General features: G+C 37.9%; 1 protein-coding gene across 6 annotated transcripts in view; it reads left to right on the top strand.

Annotated features, from left to right (window-relative positions):
• LOC127953293 (dedicator of cytokinesis protein 7) overlaps positions 1-25,398 on the top strand; it is a 46,984-nt gene that overhangs the window by 6,466 nt on the left and 15,120 nt on the right. For 3 of the 6 annotated variants that reach the window (XM_052552342.1, XM_052552340.1, XM_052552341.1), the window contains exons 3-29: positions 245-420; positions 1,071-1,139; positions 2,147-2,270; positions 3,322-3,534; positions 3,899-3,984; positions 5,408-5,474; positions 5,604-5,753; positions 7,158-7,238; positions 7,570-7,726; positions 9,456-9,580; positions 9,679-9,772; positions 9,855-10,017; positions 14,903-15,020; positions 15,640-15,710; positions 16,940-17,078; positions 17,406-17,507; positions 18,466-18,552; positions 18,631-18,862; positions 18,952-19,116; positions 19,934-20,106; positions 20,728-20,829; positions 21,913-21,999; positions 22,215-22,310; positions 23,651-23,791; positions 23,955-24,068; positions 24,368-24,538; positions 25,097-25,236. In XM_052552342.1, the coding sequence (XP_052408302.1) occupies positions 245-420; positions 1,071-1,139; positions 2,147-2,270; positions 3,322-3,534; positions 3,899-3,984; positions 5,408-5,474; positions 5,604-5,753; positions 7,158-7,238; positions 7,570-7,726; positions 9,456-9,580; positions 9,679-9,772; positions 9,855-10,017; positions 14,903-15,020; positions 15,640-15,710; positions 16,940-17,078; positions 17,406-17,507; positions 18,466-18,552; positions 18,631-18,862; positions 18,952-19,116; positions 19,934-20,106; positions 20,728-20,829; positions 21,913-21,999; positions 22,215-22,310; positions 23,651-23,791; positions 23,955-24,068; positions 24,368-24,538; positions 25,097-25,236 (3,443 nt within the window). The remainder of the gene's footprint in view (positions 1-244; positions 421-1,070; positions 1,140-2,146; positions 2,271-3,321; positions 3,535-3,898; positions 3,985-5,407; positions 5,475-5,603; positions 5,754-7,157; positions 7,239-7,569; positions 7,727-9,455; positions 9,581-9,678; positions 9,773-9,854; positions 10,018-14,902; positions 15,021-15,639; positions 15,711-16,939; positions 17,079-17,405; positions 17,508-18,465; positions 18,553-18,630; positions 18,863-18,951; positions 19,117-19,933; positions 20,107-20,727; positions 20,830-21,912; positions 22,000-22,214; positions 22,311-23,650; positions 23,792-23,954; positions 24,069-24,367; positions 24,539-25,096; positions 25,237-25,398) is intronic. The other 3 variants (XM_052552345.1, XM_052552343.1, XM_052552344.1) reach the window with 2 other exon arrangements.

Here is a 25,398-nt window from a genome sequence, read left to right as displayed (position 1 = left end):
TATATTTATCAAATAAATGCTGTTCTTCTGGACTTTCTATTCATCAGAGAATCCTGAAAGAAACGTGATTGAATGTGCTAAAAATTATTAAAGTAAAAAATCTTCAGATGATGAAGTGAATGGCATAGAAATTGCACTAGTTAATAAAAGTTAGTTGAATTTCTTAGACCGACAGGTATTCAGTCATTTAGCCTTGACGTCCGCTGTGAGTCTGGGTCCTGAGGTGATGGATGTGCTCTTCTAGGTGCCTCTGACGGAGGTGGTGGAGCCGGTGGACTATGAGGAGTACGTTAGCAGCCATCCTCCAGGAGCAGAGCCTGGACCCCTCCGACAGCTGCTGGAGTTCCCCAGCGATGACCTGGAGCTGCTGCTGCAGGAGAGAGAGTGTGCCACGATAGAGCCCCCCGTCCCAGAAGAGGAGTGAGTCGCTCATCACTCACACACACACGCCACACTGTAATAGGGATGAAATTTTCAAGTTGCAATTGTTTGCCAATGCTTTTATTACAGTACATGGTATTATCACGATATTGCAATTTAGCTGCACAAAAGTGTTGTCATAAACTATATCAGGTTGAATAACTTTTTTCTAACAATACAATAGAGCAATACACAAAAAAATTTATAAAGTACAACATTTTACACCGATTAAAGTGCAAAAGAATAACAAAGACCAATCACTTTACAATAAGATCTCATTAGTTAAAGTTATTTAATGTGTTAACATTCACAACGAGCGATAGCTACATTTGCTACAGAAGTTATTAGTCTTTCGTTAAAAAAAGACAATGTTTAATTCATTAAACAACACTTGCACCTTTTGATTTTAACAATGTGTTAATAAATATTGGAATAACCTAAGATTAATGAATGTTTAGAAGATTTTTATTGAAACACTTTCCGAAATAGAAACACCGGCAGATGACTAGACTGTAATGAACCTTGCCCTTCCTCACACACGCTGCTAGTCAGCTCATCTCACCGTCTTGCTTCAGCCACGCTGTGCTGTCTGTCAGTGCTCTGAGGGTATCTGGGGGTTGACGTTATCTCTTTGTACTCACTGTTGATAGCTCACTGGACCCCAGAGTGAGGGATGCCCTGGGGGTCTACACCGACGACTGGCTCATCATCCAGAGGAAGTGAGTGTTCTTCCTTCTACAGGAGCTTTGACTAAAAAAATCAAATAAAATACACACACAGTAACAGTTGGAAATCTGTTACTTTGTAAAACAAATGGAAGTATGGCAGTAATTTAGTGACCAATCAAAACATCTCAGCTGCTCTTCCAGCTCAGCACACTTCCTCTCAGTAAACTCACTGAGGTACATCCTGGGATATTTGTAAACCATTTTGAAGAAGTTTTTCATGTTTTGAGATTTTTTTTTTTTTTTTTTAATTAGTCTGTTATGCTTAAGGCTGTATTTATTTAGTCAAAAATACAATAAAAACAACAATATTGTGAAATTTTATTGTCATCTAAAATACCTAATTTCTATTCAAGTAAAATGTAATTTATTCCTGTGATGCAAAGCTGAATTTTCAAGATCATTACTCCATTCTTCATTGTCACAAGATCCTTCAGAAATCATTTTAATATGTTGTACTTAATGTTATCAGTTATTATTGGTGCTGACGTATTAAAATTGTTCTTATTATTAGCAGTGTTAAAAACTGTTCTACTGCGTAATATTATACTTTGTTCATAATCTTTGATTGTACAAAGTTTAGAAGAGCATACATTTGAAATCAAATATTTTGTCACAATATAAAATATCTTTCCCATCACATTTGATCAATTTTATTCATAGAAGATCAATAAAAATGCTAATTTCTTTCAAATAAAGAAATAAATCTTATTGACCTAGACATTTCAACAGTAATGTATGCTGGGTGCTTGTTGACTTTTCTTTTTTTTTTTTATTAATTAGTCCATCTACAAAAAATAATTTAACACACAGGTACAATTTATTTTGTCTACAAAACTGATTTATATAATAAAAGAGGTTTTGCTTAAAGGCTTTTAAACCAGAAGGCTCAAGTTCCTAATAACCATCATCTGTGTGTGGTTATGCTTTGTACTGCATGAATACTTACTGGAGGACAAGTTTTTTAGGACGTGGAAACATGCTGCTTTGTGCTCTCTCAGGTATCAGCGATACAGCACAACACAGACGCCTCATAGCTCTGAGCGGCAACGGGAGAAACAGAAAGGACTGGTCAAACAAACCTTTGAGCTGGATGAGGCCACCATTGATCGGCAGGATGAGCAGGTAAAACAGCAAACGCATGCAGTGCGTAGAATCCCACTGGTGCTTGGAGATGTGGCCTAATGCTGATGCATTGAGTCACGCTGCTCTTTGGGTAACACAGGCTAGTGTCATTTTCCCTATTCTTCTCCCAGTCATTTACTGTCATAGCTGTGACTATAAATACAAGTGAAAATGGTGGGGGAAAAAATGCCTGAAAGTTATAAAAATCTCAACTGAACAGAGTCTCTCGAACTGTTTTTTTTTTTTTAAGTAAATGAAAATAAATTGATGCGTATAAATAGATAAGTGATCATTGCAAAATAATAATAAATAAACCTTCAAGTAAGCAAAAAGTCCAAATTTTCTATTTATTTATTTTATTTTATTATATATTACTTATGTTCGTTATTTAATTAAATGGCAATTTGTGACAAAAATAAGTCCTCAAGTGAGCAAAAAGTCTCAAACTGCATTTTATTATTTAATTACATTCAGTATTAGAAATCAAACTTGAAATTGCCTGGATAAATGTTTACATGAGCAAAGTATATCAAACTAATTTGTTTTATTTGATTTCTTAAAATTGTATTTATTATTCAAATTAAAAGATGTTATAATGCCTATAAGAAAATACCTGTATTATGGTCATTATGGTTTTTGTGAAATTATGAATGGTTGTAAATACAATACTTTATTTTATTGTTTTGAATGTAAATAGGTTAAAGGGCTAGTTAAACCAAAAATTCTAATCTGGTTCCAAACCTGTATGAATTTCATTCTCCTGTTGAACACAAAAGAAGCTTTTCAAGCTATTTTATTTTTCATTCTGGAAGTCAATGGCTGCCTGCAGCTGTTTTGTAACCAACATTCTTCAAAATATCTTCTTTTGTATTCCACTAAGAAAACTCATACAGGTTTGTAACATTTTGATGGTGAGTAAATGATGTCAGAATTTTTTGAATGAACTTTCTCCTGAACGTAAGGAATTAGTTGGATAATTGAATAGCTATTGTTATCGTCGTTATAAAAATGTTCAGAAGAGTTCTCCTAATGCAGAGTTTGTCTGTGGCAGGATGACTCAAAGAGGCACTCGGTGTCGCTGGATGATACGCCGCGGGGGAGCTGGGCCTCCAGTATATTTGACCTGAAAAACTCCACTCCTGATGCACTGCTGCCTTCTGTGCTGGAGCGCACGGCTGCAGAGGACATGGACCGGCGCAACGCCGAAAACCGCCAGCAGTGCCGCCACGCTGATCTGCTGGGACTTTACCCCGCGCCGGATGAGGTCTGAAATCATTACACACCGTATGAGACAGAAAGTTCAGGACTATATGCGAAAGAAAGTAGAAAAGGAAAGTAGAGTCTTGTGTGTAGGAGACGATGAGTAACACCCAACACTTTCATGTAGGAGAGCTGTCAAACGCTGAAGTTCAAAAGCAGAGACGTCTCTCTGATGATCCATCTGCGATTTTGTTTGATCTTGTCAAACATCTTCTTTGTTTTACCTCCGTCTCTTGCTCCTCCGCATCTTCGCTGCTCATCCTCTCGCTTTATGTCTGTGTACACATTGTTTCTGATGACTGAGCAAACGTTGCCATGGTGCTGCAGACTGAGTCGTAGTCATGCTGATGGTTCTTTGTGTTTGACAGGACGAGGCCGTCGAGAGGTGCGCCATCCCAGAGGTGCCCAAAGAGCACAGCGGCCAGAGGATCATGGTCAAGTGTTTGGCGCTCAAGTAAGGTTCTCAGCCTCCCCATTCAATCGTGCAGTAGTTGTATTGTTGGTAAAATTATGAAAACGATTACAGAATGTAATAGTAAATATAGTAAACCTATAAATATACACAAAGAAAATACTGAGAAAATGGATTTTTCTGATTCAATCAGAAGCGGTTTATATTCAAAGCTATGAATTAAACTTGTGTGCAAGATTGGAATGGTGCATAAATCGTTTGCGAATAAAGCAACGTTTGTATCCAGTGAGTTGAAGAGAACAAAATCGTCCCTAACTGGTTAACTTGCACCAAATATCACAACGAAAAATGTTATTTGCTGAAGTAGGTGAAGGCATTGTATATGATAATTTTGGCATACAATAGATTACAACCTTCAGAGCATGCTGAAAAAAACGCAGTAATCTAGTCTTCTTTTTGGACCCTGCTGTTTGCGAACGCAGTTCTAGGAGTTAATCGTAATGAAGCACTTTGTAGAGTATTTGCTCAAGCATTTTAGAATGACAAAACTAACATTTCAGATGCTGTGCAGTGAGATCAGTCCGTTGGTTGGTGCAGTTTTATTAGGGCTGGGAAAATAAATCAATGCATCGCGAATCGAGAAATGATTCCGTATCAAATCTGAGATTTTCCGAATGCATCGCAATTCTTTCTCGAGTGGATTCTGAGCTTAGTTTTGAACAGCAGATGGCGCTGCATGCTTTAGAAAAAGCTGTGTTCTGCTTGTTTCCAAATGAACGAAAATAATAATTCATACATTTTGAAATATAGGCTGTTTACATTAATCTGGTGTCATAAAAACATTCTGAGCCGAGGTGAGATTACAGACTCAGCCTAATGCACAAGTGCTCTTCTTCGTGAGCATTTGAGTGTGCAGATAAAAACTAGATTAGAGCGCCATCTGCTGTTAAAATCTAAGCTCAGAATCGATTCCAGGAGAATCATTATGCATTCGGAAGATCTCAGAATCCATCCACGAATCGATTCTGCATCGCTTTGTCACAGTCCTAGGTTCTATGCTGTCCCGTTTCGAAGTCACATTGATGTGATTTGTTAAAACTGTTTTCATTTATTTCTTACCAGATAAGTAATTAATCAAATTTAGCAGAGCACATATGTTTTTTATGTGCATTTTTAGAACTTGTATGCGTCTTTTTTTATTATTTCATACAATATTATCCCAAAATGTGCATAAAAATTGGTGGATGGAAACATACCTAGAGTCAGATGGGTTAATTTAATTTATTTCCACGGCCTGACTGGAGTATTCTGTCAAAAATAACTTCCTTGTAACTTTAAACGTCAGTGTGAACGGCCCTTTATTCTTCAGTTGGTGACTGTATTCATTGATTGCGATGTAACACGTCCAACTTGAACAGTTAAGCAGGCTGCAGTATGATCTGACCTGCTGTGGTTGTTCTTCTAGATTTGAGATTGAAATCGAGCCAATATTTGGATCCCTGGCTCTGTATGATGTCAGAGAAAAGAAGAAGGTATGTTAAGGTGTTCTTCACCTCGAAATGCTTGGTTTAGTTACTGAAAAGTTTGTGGGTTCCAAGCAGGTTCCTGTAATTGAGATCATGATCATTGATATGCCATTTCTCTTTTACATCCATGCTCAGATTTCAGAGGATTTTCACTTTGACCTTAACTCGGATCAGATGAAGAGCTTGCTGCGACCCCACTGTCCACACGTAGCCATTTCCACACTGGCACGATCCACGATCTTCTCCATCACATACCCGTCTCCGGACATCTTCCTAGTCATTAAGGTATGACCAGCAGGGGGCGCAGTGCCACGTGTCCTTTAGAGGGTACAAAAGGTCAGAGCAGACAAGAGTGACTTTAGGTCATAAGAATTAGTTTTTAGTTTTTTTTTCTTGCTGTGCCAACATTTTCTCAGTGGCCTTACCACAATTTTTATTTTTATATTTTATACAATATACATTTTCTGTATTTCTATTCCAGTATACGTTACATTTAAAAAATTGGTGATGAGTAAGATTTTCTTTATTATAAAAAAATACTGTTATTGAGCAAAGTCACTGAAAACTGAGAAAAGTAACAGTAAACACATTTATAATATTAAAAAAAGATTTATGTTTTAAATAAATGCTGTTCTTTTGAACTTTCAATTCACTAAAGAATCCTGTAAAAATGTTTCACAGTTTCTTGAAAAATAGCAAGCAGTGCAACTGTTTTCGACAATGAATTTTAAACCCAGGAGTCGTAAGGAGTCAAACCACACAAGCAATATTAATGACTGAAAGAAGAAAATGCACATTTTCCTGACTGTAAGCAAAGTCAGATGCTGTTGCATAACTTAAAGAGGGTTGTGCTATAAAGACAGCCAATATATACTGATTAAAATTAAACCGATTTGTTTGCAGGGATGGTCTAAAATTGATCAAGAGTCTTATAAGCAGCTACAGAAGGCATTTAGGTAGAGGTTTTTCTGCTAAAGGGTTATCTGAAGTTACTAAATTAAAGGTTTTGCATTCTTTCTCCATTCTGTACTTTCAATGATTACTCAAAAGTATATTCAATAAAACGTGAAAAGTACAATTGTGTGTATATTATTAGTTTAATCAGATTGTTTTGAGTTGAATATGCTCAACCCATATTATGTAAAAATCTGAAATTAATTATTGTCAGTGCTCAATTATTAATAATGGTGCTTATAAATGCTTAATATTATTCATCATACTTTTTTCAGGATTCGTTGATGAATAAAAAGTTTCGAAAAAGAACAGCACTTCTCTAAAATAGTAAAGACATTTATAATGTTACGATATATTTCTGTCACTTTTTTGTAAACTGAATGCATTCTTGCTGAATACATTATTTTTATTATTTTTGTCTAATGTATTCCAAGATATTTAATGGTAATGTATCACAGTTTCCACAAAAATATTAAGCAGCCAAAGCTGTTTTCAACATTGAATATAAAAAAGCAGCAAATCAGTATATTAGAATGATTTCTGAAGGATCATGTAACACTGAAGACTGGAGTGAAGATGCTGAATATTCACCTTTTGCATTACAGGAATAAACTACTTTTCAAAATATATTAAAATAGAAATTCTTGGTGAGAATAAGAGACTTCTCAAAAATGATAAATCTACATTTAGCCCCAGACATCCTTGTTGTTAAGCTCTGCTGTATTTGTGTTTCAGCTGGAGAAAGTCCTTCAGCAGGGAGACATCGGCGAATGCTGTGAACCGTACATGGTCATGAAGGAATCCGACTCCACTAAGGTACGAGTGAAGATTTACATGAGGGTTTTTGCATGAGTATTTCATCAGACACATCTGGCATGATTATGGGATCCTCTGGGGGATTTCTCAATTTGATCTGGACTGCTGCAATATTTGTTAATCTTTTTCAATATGAGCAAGGTCCAGTAGATGCTGGAGCCCGTGTCTGTCACTGTACAATTCTGTTGCCAAGTTGCTTTTTTCGGCTGTTTGAAATGGCACGATAAATCACCCATCACCTTTACACAGGGTTTGTGTAACATCCCAGATGGACATTCTGAAATGATTCAGTGGTTTTTACCTTTAAGTGTATGTGTGTGTCTACATACAGCATAAGGAAAAGCTGGAGAAGTTGAGGGCTCAGGCTGAGCAGATGTGCACTAGGCTGGGTCGTTTCCGCATGCCCTTCGCCTGGACTGCGATTCATCTGCTGAACATCGTCAGCAGTGCTGGAGGCCTGGACCGCTCTGATTCAGACTCAGACACGGGTATTAACACATTTGAACTCAGCTAAGAGTTTACTTTTTATTGCTTTTTTATAGCCAGTCATCTTGAAGATGTCTCTGAAAATAACACATATAACTGTATGTAACTGTATATTTTTGTATTTGTAAGCCTTTTTCCAATACTCAGTACATGTGCTACATTAAGACATTTTGATCCAGAAATGCATCTTCAAGGTATTTTTTTTTTCATACATGATGTAATTAAAAGTTTGTTTTATTAGTTTCTTGTTTTAGCAACAGACAAAAATGATTTCATTTTTGCAATAGTCCTCAACTGAAAGAACCACACATTTAATCTGATGGTCAAACGTTAGAGCCGAGTCAAATATTAGACACAGATTCCTTATTTGTGACTGCGCATATGTTGTTCATGTACCTAAAACATAATTATGTCACTGTGTCAACCTTATTTGGGCCAAAAATGAAAACAGATTTCCTCGCATTTAGCTGTAGTCGATTTTGCTCTAATCAGCCCTTCACCTCCTCAAGACATAATAATAAAGATAAATGACAACTTGATCCTTCAGATCTAATTGGCAAATAAATCTGAATATCATCAGCATGAAGATAAGACGTATTGTTTTAAAAAAGATAAAACAGTCAAAAATAGTGAAAAAAGATAGGCCCCACAATGGAGCCCTGAGGAACTCCACAATCAATAGAAACTGAGGAGAAAGAACTTAAATAATTACAATATCACTAACAGTTTAAGTTCATACATATAAAAATATATAGTGCATATATTGAAAAATATATGCATTTTTCTTGCTTTGAGCTATGGAACTAGGTAAATGTAGTGTTAGGTAAAATGTTCTGTACAAGCTGTTGCATTGACGACATCTGTGATTTAAACACAAATTGGACCATTGCAGAGATGATACTTTTCAGTAAGTTTATCCATATCTTTAACCAAACCCATGTGTATTTTACATGCTGTCACTTGTAGTAAAGATGCAGGATAAGAGGAAGAGAGCAGTATGCCCTACATTAGTTTGAGCAGCTATTCTGGCACACACTACATTTAAAGATCATCAAAACAACAGTTCATTGTTTGAATTTCCTGATAAAATGAACATAATTTGAAAGCAGTTGTTTAAAAAATTACAAAACACCAAATTATAAATTCCCCCAACAATTGCTGAAAATATACCCCCCATGAGGCCATCCAATATGTAGATACATTTGTGTTTTCATCTGAACAGGGTTGGAGAAATTTAGCAGTACTTCGCTTGCTTCACAGCTCACAGCAATGGATACTCTGCAGTGAATGGGTGCCGTCAGAATGAGAACCAAACAGCTGATAAGAACATCACAATAATCCACATCTTTACATTTTGTCGAAATCAGAAGAAAAATATACACCGATCAAGCACCATTTACAAGTGAAAACTGAAGTGGCAGTGTGAAGTTAAAAATGCCTTAATGTTTGAATTATCGCAAACATGAAGCTTTTCACTTTTCAGGATGTCAATTGATGGACTGTAGTCATATGGGTTACTTGCGGATTATTGTGATGTTTTAATAAGCTGCTTGGACTCCCATTCTGATGGCACCCATTCACTGCAGAGGATCCATTGGATCCTATATTCACAGAGTTGGTTCATTTTATATGGCTAACAAAGTAATATTAAATATAAATATTCAAGGTGTTACAGAGCCGGCCCTAGTTGCATGACACTATTATCAAACAGCATTTTGTCATTCCTTACAGAGCGTAAGGGGACGTGGAATGAGAGGAAGAAGAAAGGATTTGAGAGGATGAGTGTAGGAGAGGACATGTGCAACTTTACTAACTTCCGTCCAGCGACTCTCACTGTCACCAATTTCTTCAAACAGGTCAGTTCTCTATTCATGCACATTTCTGATGGTAGTGTATTATCACAAAGTATTATATACCCACTGAATGAATGCTGAGTGTTTGTGTACTGCTGCAGGAAGGGGACAGATTGAGTGACGAAGACTTATATAAGTTCCTGGCAGACATGAGGAGGCCGTCGTCTGTCCTGCGTCGACTCAGACCTGTGACTGGTACCTGTCCGCACTTATTTTTCCCTCAGCAGTTCTATTATTTAAGCCTTTTCTCACACTCTGTCGGTCTCTTTCTGTCTAGCTCAGTTGAAGATAGACATCTCCCCAGCTCCAGAGTCCCCACACTACTGTCTTTCTCCAGAGCTGCTTCATGTGAAGCCTTACCCTGACCCACGTGTGCGCCCCACCAAAGAAGTGCTGGAGTTTCCCGCTCGCTATGTCTACACCCCACACACTACCTACAGGTCAGTCCACACACATTCCTGTCAAAGAGCAGCTGATATGTGACCCAGGAGCACCAAATAAGTCATAAGTAGCACAGATATATTTGTAGCAATAGCCAACAATACATTGTATGCATCAGTTCAGCTTTTAGATTATGTAAAAATCTCAATTTAAAAGAATTGGCTCTTATGACTGGTTTTGTGGTCCAGGGTCACATATAGGTATCATCATGGAGTGTCATAAAACTACAGTCTGTGTCGCCTGAATTCATATGATAGCTGATATGATATGATAGCCAGAACTGACTAAAATTTAAGCCGTTATCCATTTTATTATCTTTCCCACCAAATCAATCATCATACTTCTATAAAAATGTTTACGCACACTACCCTTTAAAAGTTTAAGGTATGTAAGCTTAAATAATAAATTTTTACTATTCAGCTAGGATGCATTAAATTGATCAAAAGAAATCGTAAAGGCATTTTATGTTACAAACAAAAATCTGTTTCAAATTAATGCTGTTATTTCAAACTTTCTATTAATCATATGATCCTAAAATAATGTATCGCTTCATTTCCGCAAAAATATTAAGCAGCACTGGTGTTTTTTTATAACTTCTTCAGTATATATTTTTTTAGATGCATGTTAGAATGATTTCTAAAGGATCATGTAAGACTGGAGTAATTATGCTGAAAATTCAGCTTTGCATCTTGGGAAAAAAATTAGATTTTAAAATGCATTACAGTAGAAAATTTTTATTTTAAATTGCAATAATATTTCACAATATTACTGTATTTCAAATCAAGTAAATACAATTTTAGTTATAATAGGAGACTTCCTTAAAATGTTAAAAGTGTTAAATCTCCATCTGGTTTTGTTGAATGGAATATATATATTCTTTTGTGTTGGATAGAATAAATGGTGAGTACATCTTGACATTTTTATTTATTTATTTTTTCATTTGTGGGTGATTTATTTCTTTAATTTAGCTGAAATTATTGGGTGGTTTATATTTGCCCACCCATTCAGCCATGGTTATGTCTGCATTGATTCATATGTGGAGAAGTTTTTTTAAATGATTATGAAAATATAAACTCTGTAAGTATTTATTTAAAACTGTGTGCACTGATTTTATCATGCATAAAAAGACCAGGAACATTTACGTATAAAGTAAATAATTTTTATTTTTGCCATATTAATATTGTTTCAAAACAGAAAAAGACAACACACAACTTTTGTTTTCCTTCAGTTATAAGTTAGAAAGTATTAAGTTATAAGTTACATATACATTACATATATATAATTATATTTTGTGCTATTATGAACATTATTCACTACCAAAAAGTAGCTAAATATTTGTAACACAGGAATTTCATGCAGCATTTCACAGTTTCAAATGTTTTACAAAAATTCACTCTCGTTAAGGCTTCATGAATGAGGCCCAATGTGCTTATAAAACGGCTGGCAAAGTGGACATATGTGTCATATTCATCACATGTAGTACATGAGATCCGTTTGCAGTCCCATTAATGGAGTGTTGATGAGAGTAGGTTCCTCCTCATGTTTGATTATTATTTTTTTTTTTGGTGGTTAGACCATATTCTGAAATGAGAAGCAGATACTGAGATGAAATGATGATTTTACAGGCAATCGCATGTTTACTAGCAAGTCTGCACTAAGGCTTACCTGTTTCTGTAAATCAGCCAGTTGCTGGTTTTGATTCCTCAATTTCAGTTTCTGTTCTTGTGTCCACTTCGTCAGGTCCTTCAGGTTAGAGATGTTTTTAAGTGGTGTGTCCTGTCAAAAAAGAGATTATTGGTTATTTTCAGATAAACTGTAGTGTGTTTATTGAAAGGCAGTTCTGCAGCTTCACTACCTTGATCATGTCTGGGACAGAGTTGTTGAGGTTAACCTCCAGGCTGGTTAGCTTTCTCTTTAGCTGTGTCTCTTCCAGCTCCACCCTGGTGACTGTATCTCTGTTCTCATGGACCTGAAGCTCCAGCGCTTTCATCTGAGCCTGCAAACAGACCAGCTGTTGAGCACACTAGTCCAACTCCTCATGGACTCACAGATCCCAGTACACGAAGTGAGAATCACAGTATAATTATGTTAGTAAATGAGATGAGAAATAAAATAAGAATGACAAAAAATCTACAATATTAATGAAGTTAATCAAACCTTTATTTTATACAATATTTACTCAATTTGGTGTGTGTGTATATGTGTGTGTGTATATGTATGTATGTATATATGTATGTATATATGTGTATATATATGTGTGTGTGTGTGTGTGTGTATATATAGTGAGAGAGCATGTTGAGTAAATATATTATTACATTTAAATAGTTTTACATATTTATTCAGTGGCATCTTTGCTATGAATCAAGGCCTGATACTAATGACACTAATAAATTATTATTATAATAAAACAATTTGCGGGCAATTTTTTTTTTTTTTTTACATAATGTTATTTGCAACATTTCAATATTCTTGAAACAAATAAGATATTTAAATAATCTGTCAAAATAAGGTCCTTGGATAGGGATTTTGCATTACTATTTTATTTCTCATAGATAGATAGATAGATAGATAGATATAGATATAGATATGTGTATAGATATATATATATATATATATGTCATTGGTCAAGTAACATATAGGCTTTACCTGAAGGAGCTGGAGTTTTTCTTTAATCTGTCGCTCGTTTTTAGCAGTCTCCTCCGTGTCATGCCCCAGTCTCTTCACCTCACTCTCAGTTCGGCTGATGGCTTTCATGACGCGGCCCAGTCTGGCCTCTGTGCTCTGGTACATGTGGTGCAGGGATTCGCTGAACTGCAGCACGCCATACATCAGGATGTTCACTTCATCTGTGGAGGCCAGCTTTTCCCCGGCTTGGAGAGACTTTAGCGGAGATGAGGAGACCCCATTCACACACAGAGCTGTAAACAGCATGCATAAAGCTGCCTGCATCCTGCCCTCTTCTGAAATAAACTGTGACTGGTGCAGGGAAACAGGCTGTTTTAATGTGCACGCTTTGCAACAGGCTGCTGCTTTTATAAGCAGTGATGATGCATGTTGGACGTTGGGAAATCAGCTGAGACGTGAGCCTATCAGAGCTATGCTTATAGTTGTGTGAGAGCGAGACCTTGACTTATGTTGGTCAGACAGATGTTTAGTGGTATTGAACCAGGGACGTGCTCAGCGGTCTGTCTGCCAATGCACTCTTCTCCTTTAACCCCAAAGGCATTCAGAGCACCTCTGTCACAGAATCAAATGGAGACTGTGCTATTTTAAAAGCATAGAGATAAGAGATTGTAAGCGTTTGCTGCATTATGCAATGATCATATTTAGCGTCACAGGAGGCCAGGGGGATCCTACAGGAGTCCTGCATGTTCATGCTCTTGCAGCCTGTTCAGTGTTTGATTTGGGGTAAAGTCGAGTAATCTGCACTGCCTTTCATGTCTATTTATATCACTGTTCCTCAAAGGAACAGGAAGGAGCACAATTGAACAGGCTCAACGTTTTCAAGAATTTTAGACATAAACAGAAGATTTGAAATGGCTCTGTAATTTGCCAGTTCACTAGGATCTAGTTGTGTTTTCTTAATAAGAGGCTTAATAACCGCCAGCTTGAATGGTTTTGGGACGTGACCTAAAGATAACGACGAGTTAATGATATCGAGAAGTGGTTCTTCTGCTACAGCTAACAGCTCTTTCAGTAATTTAGTGGGTACAGGATTTAATAAACATGTTGTTGGTTTAGATGCAGTGATAAGTTTATATCTTCTTGTCCCATAGTTGTAAAGCACTGCAGTTTATCTTTGGGTGCAATGAATGAAGTGCTAGACGCTGTCGATTCTATATTTGTTATAGTATTTCTGACGCTATCTATTTATCAGTGAAGAAATGAATCACTACTAAACTGTGAGGGAATATTTAGTTCAGGTGACATTTGGTTATTTGTTTATCTAGCTACTGTGCTAAAAACCTTGGATTGTTTTGGTTATTTTCTATGAGTTTGTGGAGATGCTCGGCCCTGGCAGTTTTTAGAGCCTGTCTATAGCTGGACAAACTGTTTTTTTCCATGCAATTCTAAAAACTTCTAAGTTAGTTTTTTTTCCATTTGCATTTAAGATTACAAGTTTTTTTTCCCCCTACAGGAGTGGGTATTTCTGTTATACCAGGGTGCAGTACATTTTTATTTAACCTTTTTAAATTTAATCGGCCAAACTGATGAATCTCTTACCACAGGTACTTTTTTGCAATTTTTGCAAAGTAAAAAAATCATTGTTGTTTGATGACTGTTATATAAATAAGTTTGTATTACAAAGCCTTTCTATCTACATCAGTCCTTTTTACTGTAAAAAAAACCTGTTTCAGCAAATCCTAAAGAAATCATTCTGGTGTGCTTTATTTGTTACTTAAGAAACCTTTCTCATCGTCTCATATAGTTGATAATGGTTGTGCTGCACAGGGAAATGTAACAGCCACAATGCAGTGTCTTTTTTTCAGTTGCTACATCGAGCACGCTTGCATTGCTGAAGTCAAAATCTGGTGTCAGAAATCGCTAGACTGAAGCAACTTTCATGAGAAACTCATTTTAGTGACTCGGTAGACTCAATCTATTGTTCTTAGAAATGAAGGCCACGCTTGAGAGAGCACCACAGTGTGCACCGCTGTGTTGACAGAAGGATGCAAACTGTATATAACCTGGAAATCGAGATAAGTGGACTGAAAATAAAAGAACACAAGTTACATAAAAGTACGAGTCTCGTAGACTTTGGAAACTTTAAATGGTAGTGCACATAATGGCTCTCAACTTGACAGTTTACATCATCTACAAGCTGCTCCTAAACCATCGCTGGTCTGATAGAAAAGGGTTCATTTATTTCTCTCTCCCCCTCAGGAACCTGTTGTACGTTTACCCTCAGAGTGTCAACTTCAGCAGCCGACAGGGTTCGGTGAGGAACATTGCAGTGAAGGTGCAGTTCATGGCAGGAGAGGATCCCAGCCAGGCCATGTCTGTGAGTCACCGATAACACCCGCACCCGGCTTTAGTCACACTGTCAAAGCGTATTCTCCTAAAAAGACAAAAAAACATTTGGGATTATGTAAGTACATCTGATGCGATGATCTCATCGCTTGGATAAACGTAATTGTTCACAAGAAAGCTCTCCAGATCTGTGCCAAGAACATGACAGCGCCTCCCTAAAACGCATCGATCCATGTCACAGTATTTTAGCTTCAGCTAAACACACAGGTTGCATTAGTCACTCGAACCAAACTCAGATCTATTAAGAAGTGCTCTGGGAGATTTGGGAGATTTCAGTGAACTCGCAGAACCTTTTACATTTTGTTAATCTAATCACGGATTTTAGAAACTCCCTAATAGTGTTAGCACAGCATTCACACACCAGTTGCTCATTTTGAAACATCTGTAATTTATTTAGGGCTCAAGTGAGGCCATATACAGTGCAGGTACATTAGAGGCTAAATTCATTTTGCGATAATTAGGTAATCCATCCACGGTGTTATGATTAGCGAGGGCAGCATCATAGCTGAAGTGTAACTCCCCAGTGACATCTAGTGGAGCCGTAAAGCTGTTATTCACCTCTGCAAATGTGATTTCCACCCCCTGAACAGGTCATCTTCGGAAAGTCAAGCTGTGCAGAGTTTTACGAGGAGGCGTACACCCCAGTGATCTACCATAACAAGTACAAACCTTTGTCTCATTCACTAATCATTACAGAAACAACACTTCTTTTTCATTTTATATATGTCTAGAATTATATTACATTTCGGTACAGCAGTGGTTCTTCTTGATGCAAAGGGCCTCCCACTGTGCAATACACTATCCAAAAGCTCCACATTATATGTGTATTATTCTGTTGTCTACACAGAGAGAGCAAGAAAGAGAGAGAATAATAAAAAAGAACATTTTTAATTTCAAGTTTTTGAAAGTTTTTATGCTCACCAAGGCTGCAGTTAGTTGTAGTAATGAAAACACAGTAAAAAGAAAACAGTCATGTTGAAAAATGTATTGCAGTTATAACGGTTTTCTAATAAAGACAGTTGGTTGACAATAACAAAGATTCTGAAGGATGGTGTGACACTAGAGTAAGTGTTCCTGAATATAGCTTTACCTTCACAGAATATTAACTAAATAGGAATAATATTTCATTATATGCTTTTAATCCATTTTTGTTTAAATAAATTCAGCAATGGTGTACATAAGGGATTTAATTATATCACAAAAATATTCTATGTATATCATTTTGTATAATTCATTTTTCCAAAGTTTTCAGAAACTGTATGTTCTTATTGAATCTGAACTGATTAATTTGTTTTATATATATTATCTGAAATTATTCATCTGAAGTTTTTAAATATTCTTTTATATTGCAATGATTTCACATTCAATCTTCAAATTAATGTAGAAACAACATAAAGACAGTGTATATATTTAATATTTTTTTAATGGCCTCTTGTTTTATGGCTGAATACCAGCACTACTGATGTCTCTAGAAAACTGTGCTTTTTCCCCACTAATATTTAACCATTGACTATTGCTATTCAACACTACTGTAATTGAGAGCTATCAGATTTAACATTTATTAGACTTTAAAAAATAACAACTTCTAATTTAAGTGAACTTAAAACAATCTTCACATAAACCATAAAGTCATAACGCTGCGTTAACATGCTATTTTTGACGGCACTATTTATTATTGTAAAAATCATGATTTATTATTAATTTTATTTTTTTAAAACAAACCAACAATTGTAACTTTTTTTATTATATGTTAAAAAAAATTTTTAATAAATAATAATTTGAAGTTATCCAGTGGCCACCTTGGAAGTTTGCTGAGGCTCTCTAATGGGTCCCGTCCCCTAGTTGAAGACCACTTCAGCCTTTTTCAGTCTCCTCTCTCCGTCTCTGCAGGTCCCCGGAGTTCTACGAGGAGGTTAAGATGAAGATTCCCGCCAACCTCACCGACAACCACCACCTGCTCTTCACCTTCTATCACATCAGCTGCCAGCCCAAGCAGAATACCCCCCTGGAGACGCCGGTGGGCTACACGGTGAGAGAAGGACCCCCTGTCTTCTCCTCTTCCTCTCTCTTTGTCTCCTGACAGCCACACTCCGGCAGCGCTGGAGAAGCGCTCCAGGCTACCTGATGAAACGCTCACCTCCATGTGACCCTGTCCCCCCCTCAGAGACACCTGGAGCGTCCTCATACGTCACCTCTCACGCACTCTCTTTCCCTGCTGGTATTCAGTAGCTCCTCCCCTGACTCTGTCGATGACGCTTTTGAAGTTGTAGTGTCATGTGATTGTAGGCCACATATAGCACATGAAAACTGCATGTAGGCTGTGCAGGGTTCTCATAGTTCCTGTTGTTTTTTGCAGTGGATCCCCCTCATGCAGCATGGCCGCCTGCGCACCGGCTCCTTCAGTCTGCCCGTCTCTGTGGAGAAACCTCCACCCAGCTACTCCGTCCTCACTCCTGACGTAAGAGACTCATCCTGAACTGGATGTTTGTGATGCTTAGTGGTTGTGTGTGGAAGATAAAGATGTCAAAAGAAGGGTAGACAGAAAGCAACTGTAATTGTATGTTTGTTTTTTGTTTTTTCATAATTTAATCTTTTTAATTCAAAGACTACTGCTACACTTGTTTACCCTTAACACTTTTTAAAAGCACTAGATTTACATTTTTACAGTTGTTATTTTCTATTTACTGCAACTTAATATTATTTCATACAAGATTATTATAAAATGATGATTATTATTATTATTATATTTAATTAATAAGTATTTTTTTAACAAATGACAAAAACTGGCCAATCTGGTTTTAAACAATATTTTGACATATTCCAAATTGCGGAAAATTGCATATTCGTTTAATTCAAAGTCATCAACACTGAAGAAAAATATTTGACATCAAAATAATTTTTCTTAAAACTTTTTTTTTTTTATATCCTTTTGAGGTCAAATGACTTCACTCCATGCTTCAGAGAGAACTTTAGCTTATTTATGACTAAAGAAATTCAGCCCCTGGTCTCCCTTATACCAAGTCCATCTTAAAAATAAAATGATGCCAGTTTTTTTTTTGCAAGTGTCAAGTAATATTACAAGTAACAACTCAACATTTGAGAAGAGATTATGAATTTTACCATGACAAAGGCAATGCTTTATGACACTCTTGGGGCTTTCAGTCAAATGTCCCAATTAATATTCATGAGTCTTGCCTACTGAGCAAGTGTCACATTATGTAATCAGTAATATTTATGAGCCAAGTCAAACGCTTGGCAGGATTCGTAGATTCATGCTGTACAGGCACAACAGAGAAATGCTGTTCAGTCGAGATTGTAGTTAGTCTAAAGCTACAGTGTACATCTTCTTGGCCGAGATATCTGAGGAGGAATGTGCACATGTGCTGAGAGTATCTTGTGGCCTGTGTGTGTTTCAGGTACAGCTACCAGGGATGAAATGGGTGGACAACCACAAAGGAGTCTTTAATGTAGAGGTGAAGGCAGCCTCCACGGTTCACACACAGGTAATAAAAACAAAAACTTGGAATGAACACATTTCTAATACAAAGTGTATTCACACACGTCTCACTTAATGTGTGTAGGATCCTCACCTGGATAAGTTCTTCACACTTGTGTATGTTCTGGAGGAGTACTCCTTCCCTTTCCGGCTGAAGGATGTTATAATCACTGAGGCAAACGTGGAGGCGGAGCTGAAGGCCAGCATGGCGGCTCTGAAAGGGGCTTTGCTGGACACTTGTGTGCGCTTCCTGCATCAACTGATGAACAAGCTCATATTGCTGATCGTACACCCTCCTGTCATAGCAGGACAGATCGGTAAGCAACACTGGATTTGGTCTCTAATATCATTGTTACACATCATATTTGCTTGTGTGATACATTTCCTCTCTTTCCTCCTAATCCAGTAAATCTTGGCCGTGCTGCTTTTGAAGCCATGGCCCTGCTGGTGAACCAGATCCATAAGAACCTGGAGGGAAACCAGGACCATCATGGCCGCAACAATCTGCTGTCCTCCTATATCCACTACTGCTTCCACCTGCCCACAACAGAGCCTCTATCTCCCCCTGCTGGTGAGTGAGGAATACAGATCAATGAGAAAGGGAACGTTCACCCAAAAATGAAAATTCTGTCATTAATTACTCACCCTCACGTCGTTCCAAACCCCTAAGACCTTCGTTCATCATCAGAACACAAATGAAGATATTTTTGATGAAATCCGAGAGATTTCTGACCCGTCATAAAGAGCAACACAACTGGCACCTTCAAGAAATTGTTGAATACAATCTTTATTTTTGTTTTCACAAAAAATATTCTCATTCACTGATGTCACATGGACTAATTTACATAATCCTTACTACATTTCTTGGCCTTGAACGTGTCAGTTGTGTTGCTGTCGATGGGAGGGACAGAAAGTTGTCGGATTTCATCAGAAATATCTTAAAATTTGTGTTCCGAAAACAAAAGAAGGTCTTAGGGGTTTGGAACGACGTGAGGGTGAGTAATTAATGACAGCATTTAAACGTTTGGGTGAATTAACCCTTTAAAGTGATTTGAGAGATACAAAATGCAATGCATCTTTCAAAAGAAGAAATGAAAGAAATCAGGATTTAGAATAATTTGAAGATAACTAGATGATGACGAAATGTTCATTTTGGGGGAACTTGAAGTCTTCAAAATGCCCTTTTGTGTACTGTAGAGTTATTGAACCGTTGCTAAAACTGTAAACGTTATTTAATCTTTAAACTGCGCTGATTCATTTCTCTGGGGCTCAGTGTTTATGTATTGTGGTTAATTCTTTACTCACATTTATACTGGCTCTCATTGGATCTCAAGAGCAGAATGCTTATTTAAGTTCATGCACTGAGTGTGTCTCACTTCCTCCTTCAGTGGGAGCTGCATTGTATGATCTCCCAATCCAGTATGCCACGCTCTCTAGGGCGACGCCAAGACCCAGCAGCCTGCTCTTGTCCCGCTCCAAGAGCCTTAGTAACTCCAACCCTGACCTGGCCTCAACACCAGCCACCCCTGACGAGGAGGTGCAGAGAATCATCGGCAGCAAGGTGGGCGGCTCTTCCTCTGGCTCCTGATCTGATTGGTTGTTGCTGCAGTGTGGCCACTCTGTCCTGTATTATTTCTATCTTGCCTATGCAGCTAAAAGGAGCGGAGTATTAAAAGAAGCACTTTAAGTGATAGCTGCTGAAATTGTCTTTTAAACAGTCCGTTTCTGTTTTATCTTCTGTGGGGAAACTGAGCATTAAAATAAAATCTTATAGTAAAGTTATTTTAGAATAAAATGGATTAACTAATCTGTGACATCACTTTGCAAAACAAATATATTTCTATGAAAGAAGTAAATGCTGAAAAATGGTGCATTGAGAAAATAACAGTTTAGCGGATTCATCAAAATCGTTAAATAGTTTTTCTCGTACTGTCTTGTGCTGGAGCTCCAGGTTCAGGGATTGACTGTGAAATGTGTCCTGTGTTTAGCTGTTGATTGCTCTGCTAATAATGGTGCTGTTTTTGCTGTGGTTCTGCTGTTCCTACCCTCTCCCCTCCACTGTGCCCTGATTGTCCCCCAACCTCCCCTAAATTAATTCTTGTTCCTGCGCTTCGTCCCCTCCCCGTGGCACCTGTATGTTGCTGCACTGTGGTGTGTGTTTGTGTCGTCGGTGGATAAGCAGGGGATAGACCGCTCACATTCCTGGGTAAACTCTGCTTACGCTCCAGGGGGCTCAAGGGCAGTGCTCCGTCGGAACCCCAACTCCAGCTGTGAGCTCAAGCAGGTGCCAATCAAGCCTACACCCTAATGTCCCTCCCTACTGCCTCAAACCATACACCCCAATATAACCTGTAGCTGCCTCAGACCTTTTTACCCCACATAAACTTTTAGCCATAACATTTTTTGCACCACCTCAATTTCTACAATCTAATATAACCTTTCATTTTCTGAAAACATACAATCTAACATGACCTGTTATGGTCTCAGTCTCAGTGCAGCTTGTTACCATCTCAAACCTTTAACCCTATCATTACTTGTTACTGTTTCAAACCTCTAACACTAACATTACTTGTTACTGTCTCATTTAACCCTTTACATTTCTTATTACTGTCTCAAACTTTTAACCATAACATCCGTAATCTCCATTTTAAACCTTTTACCCTAACGTTACTTTTTGCTGTCTCAGACCTTTTACCCAAGCATAGTTACTGACTCAAACTTTTAGCCCTTACAATACTTTTTAGTGTCTCAAACCCCTAACCCAACATGACTTGTTAGTGTCCAAAACTCTACCAAAATTTAGTTTACTGTCCCCTACACCCTAATTCCTAAATCTTGCTAAAATGCCAAGTCCATATTCCGGCCCTACACCATGTCATCCTGTATCCTCTTATTGCTTTCAAACTGGTATTACTTCTGTAATCATTCTCCGTATAAATCTTCTGCCAGCTCTTCTGCTGCTGTCCATTTGGTTTTATTTTTATGTATGTCTGTCTGTGTCTGAAGATGTGTGAGCTTTCGTGTGTAAAGTTGTGTTCATGCCTCCTCCTTTTCATCAACCAACTCATGTCTCTTGTAATGTAAAAATTCGGGTAACCACAAAATAAACCCCTTAAGGATTATACAAGACCTCAACCACGCTGTCAGGGTTTATTTTGCATTGATGACCGGCTGACTGTACATTATCTCTAACATAGCATGGGTTACGTTTTTATTATTTTAAGGATCTGGGTTGGTGTGTGTCACAGGCATTGTCTTATCCCTCTTCCCTCACTTTTTTCTACTTCTATTTCTGTCTTCCATTCTTCATCGTCGTCATCATCTTCCCCACCACCATTGCTCTCTGTGTTCCCCCACTTGTCGACAGGCCAGTGAGCGTGCCTGTAATCGCATGTCTGCCTTCATCGAGACTGCCTCCATTCTCTGTCCTCCCTCCAGGCAGATCGCCAAGAAGGTAGAGCACATACTCATTTACTCACCTCTGCACTCTTCTATTCAATCGTTCCTTCATTTGCTCATTTATGTACTCACCCATTCATTGAGCCACTTCTTCTCGTTCATGCACACATATTACTACTATTTCAAAGAAGTCTGCCTTCATTGTGTGTGGTTGTGTTCTGTGTGGATATTTTGTTATATACTTATTTTTGTAATGCTGTCTGCGTTCAGTTACTTCATGAAGAGTTGGCTCTCCAGTGGGTGGTGAGCTCCAGCACCGTGAGAGAGGCGTCTCTACAGCAGGCCTGGTTCTTCTTCCAGCTCATGGTCTGTAGGCCTCCCACCTTTTACATTTTTCAAGCCATACTTATTTCTTTAGCACTTTATATGATACACATTGTTTCAGAGCAGCTTCACAATAATACAATGGGATTTAAGTGTCTATGTTGTAAAAATAAAAAAGCGGCTCTACTTTAGTTGAATATCAGTGTTGCAAAGTTCATGGAATGAAGGAACTCAATTCAGCTATAAAGCAGCTCTACAGAAGACAATAGTAGCATTATTGAGCTCAAGTCAATGTTGATTCAGTTGTTGCAAGGTTAGTGCAATTTCCCAGCTCAATTCAGTTCTCATCTGGAGAAGTTAGTGCAGTCAAATCGATAAGATTACTGAATATTACAGAGCCCCGCACTTGACATGAGGAAAAAGTTGTAAATCTTTCACATGGCATAATTTTTTAACTTGTTTACTAAATTGTGCTCATGATATTATAATTTATTCCCTCGTTTTATGTAAACAGTGTGCACAAGAAAATAATTTGGTTCCTCGTTTTACAAAATCGTGGCTACGTTTGTGGCTGGACCACAAAAGCAGTCTTAAGCCTCTGGGGTATATTTGTAGCAATAGCCAAAAAAACATTGTATGGGTCAAAATAATCGATTTTTCTTTTATGCCAAAGATTATTGGGATATTAAGTAAAGATCATGTTCCATGAAGATATTTAGCAAATTTCCTACAGTAAATATATCGAAGCTTCAGTTTTGATTAGTAATATGCATTGCAAAGAACTTCATTTGGACAACTTTAAAGGCGATTTTCTCAATACTTAGATTTTTTTTTTTTAAACCTTCAGATTCCAGATTTTCAAATAGTTTGTATCTCGGCCAAATATTGTCCTAAAATAACAAACCATACATCAATGATGATGTATAAATCTCAATTGTGAAAAAAATACACTTAAGACTGGTTTTGTGGTCCATGGTCACAAATGAGAGAAAACTAATTCTATTGTGTACACAATTGACTAAAAACGAGCTTAAAATTTAGTAAAACGAGAATTGGTTATGATATGGGCACATCTGACTCTTTTTGGGCTCTGAACAACATAAATAGTCTTTTAACTGTCTTTTAGTTTTTAATTAAAGGGCTAGTTCAACCAAAATAATAAAAATGTTGTCATTTACTTACCATCTTGTCAATAAAAAATGTATAATGTTTATTTTCGAGTGAGCAGATCCCTTTAATATATTCCCACACATATTTGTATTATATTATATTATTTCTAGAATTTTTAGACATGCAGGTTTTGAAAAAGCTTGTGTTTGGTCAGTTTTTAAGGCGGTTTCAAAGCTTCAGATGCTATCACTCATTGTTCTGTGTGATAACAGGTGAAGAGCATGTCCCATCATCTGTTCCTGTCCTCACGCCTGGACTTGCCCCGACGCCAGCGCTTCCCTGACCGCTTTGTGGACGACATCTCTGCCTTAGTGTGTGCCATCAGTGCAGACATAGCCAGCAGATATCAAAAGGTAAAAGAGCGGCAGATCTCCTTTTACTGTTGGAGGAGCACAGACCGTATGTAGATAAGGGGATGTGTGAGACTTCATGGTGGTTAATGGCTGTTTACTCTTGTTATGAATCAACAGGATGCATGCTTATCTTCGTCTGAACTATTATCTTTGTGCATTTCAGGATGTCGAGTTAGTGGAGAGGTTAAACAGCAGCTTGGCCTTTTTCCTCAATGACCTGCTGTCTCTCATGGACAGAGGCTTTGTTTTCAACCTCATCCGCTCTTATTATAAACAGGTACGTGCATAAACACAGAAGCACATATTTTAAAATGCTTTCAGTGTGTTTGAGTGGTGTAGTCTGAATATATGACGCACTTATCCATAGTGTTAGCATCATTTGATGTATTTCTGCTGCCATGATCACTAGACGTTGTACGCATAAAATTTTTGAAACCCACTAGTGCACATAGTGCCTGGTTCGCATGGATTGCAATTGGTTTAATGAACAAGACACATGCAGATGTGAGCTGCAGCTGTGAAGTCACCCTAGAAACTTTAGTGACAGATGACAGTTTGGTGCATTTGTGTCTTCAGATTAATAATAAGCTCCACACAGCGCAGAACCCCAGCTCTCTGACAGCGCTGAGGATGGACTTCATACGGATCGTCTGCAGTCACGAGCACTACGTCACCCTGAACCTGCCCTGCGCCACCCTCAGTCCCCCCGCGTCCCCCTCACCCTCCACATCCTCCACCACCTCTCAGGTACACACACTCGGACTAGCACTGTCACAGAAAATAGCTTGGCTTTTCGCTTTGTTTTTTACTAAAACCGAAATTGTGTAGGGTGCAGATTCATTCCTTTAATTCTTCATCTCAGACCGTGATTATGTGTGAGGGTTGTTAATTAGAATTAGGCAGATTTACTGAACTCCTCCAGCTTGACTAGTTCAGTTTTGTGGAATTTTGGCGATAATGACATGTTTGTTTTGTTCCTCTCTCGAGAGCTGGATGCTCATGTTTTCTTGGGTGGATTAGACCGAGTGCTCTTCTCCAAATGTTTATATAAACTGACCACATTCTCTTACTGCACAGAAATCTAGTGTCAGTGCTGTAGGGTTTCCTGATTTGTTTGTAATTGTGCATTGGAGCGTTTCTCACTGTAGAGTTTAAATCCTGACATGATGGATGTTATGTTTCTGTCTCATACAGCCACATTATATCAACCCGAACACACTCGGTGGAATCCTCTTGGGGAGTAAATTGCACATTACTTTATTATGGCAGAGCTGAAGCAGGCATTTCTGTGTGTTTCTCTTGTAGAGCTCAGCGTTCTCCTGTCATGTTCAGGATCAGGGTGTGGTCAGCATGTTTGAACTGTCCGTGCCGTTTCGCCAGCAGCACTTTCTTTCTGGTCTGCTGTTGGCTGAGCTGTCACTCATCCTGGAGCCAGATGGAGAGGGGTGAGAAACACTCACACACTCACGTATTTTACTAGGGAGACACATCTAGACATTCCCAGCTTATGTCAGTACAGATACAGTACAGATTTGGAATCCAGAGTCAGTGTTAGTTGTCAAAAGTCAGAGTCATTGTGCAGATTTTGAGCAGTTGACCGATTTAAC

This window comes from Carassius gibelio, chromosome B3 (assembly GCF_023724105.1).
Source record: "Carassius gibelio isolate Cgi1373 ecotype wild population from Czech Republic chromosome B3, carGib1.2-hapl.c, whole genome shotgun sequence".
NCBI lineage: Eukaryota > Metazoa > Chordata > Actinopteri > Cypriniformes > Cyprinidae > Carassius > Carassius gibelio.
The sequence above is the reverse complement of the archived record's forward strand: the minus strand, read 5'-3'. Positions and strand labels throughout refer to the sequence as shown.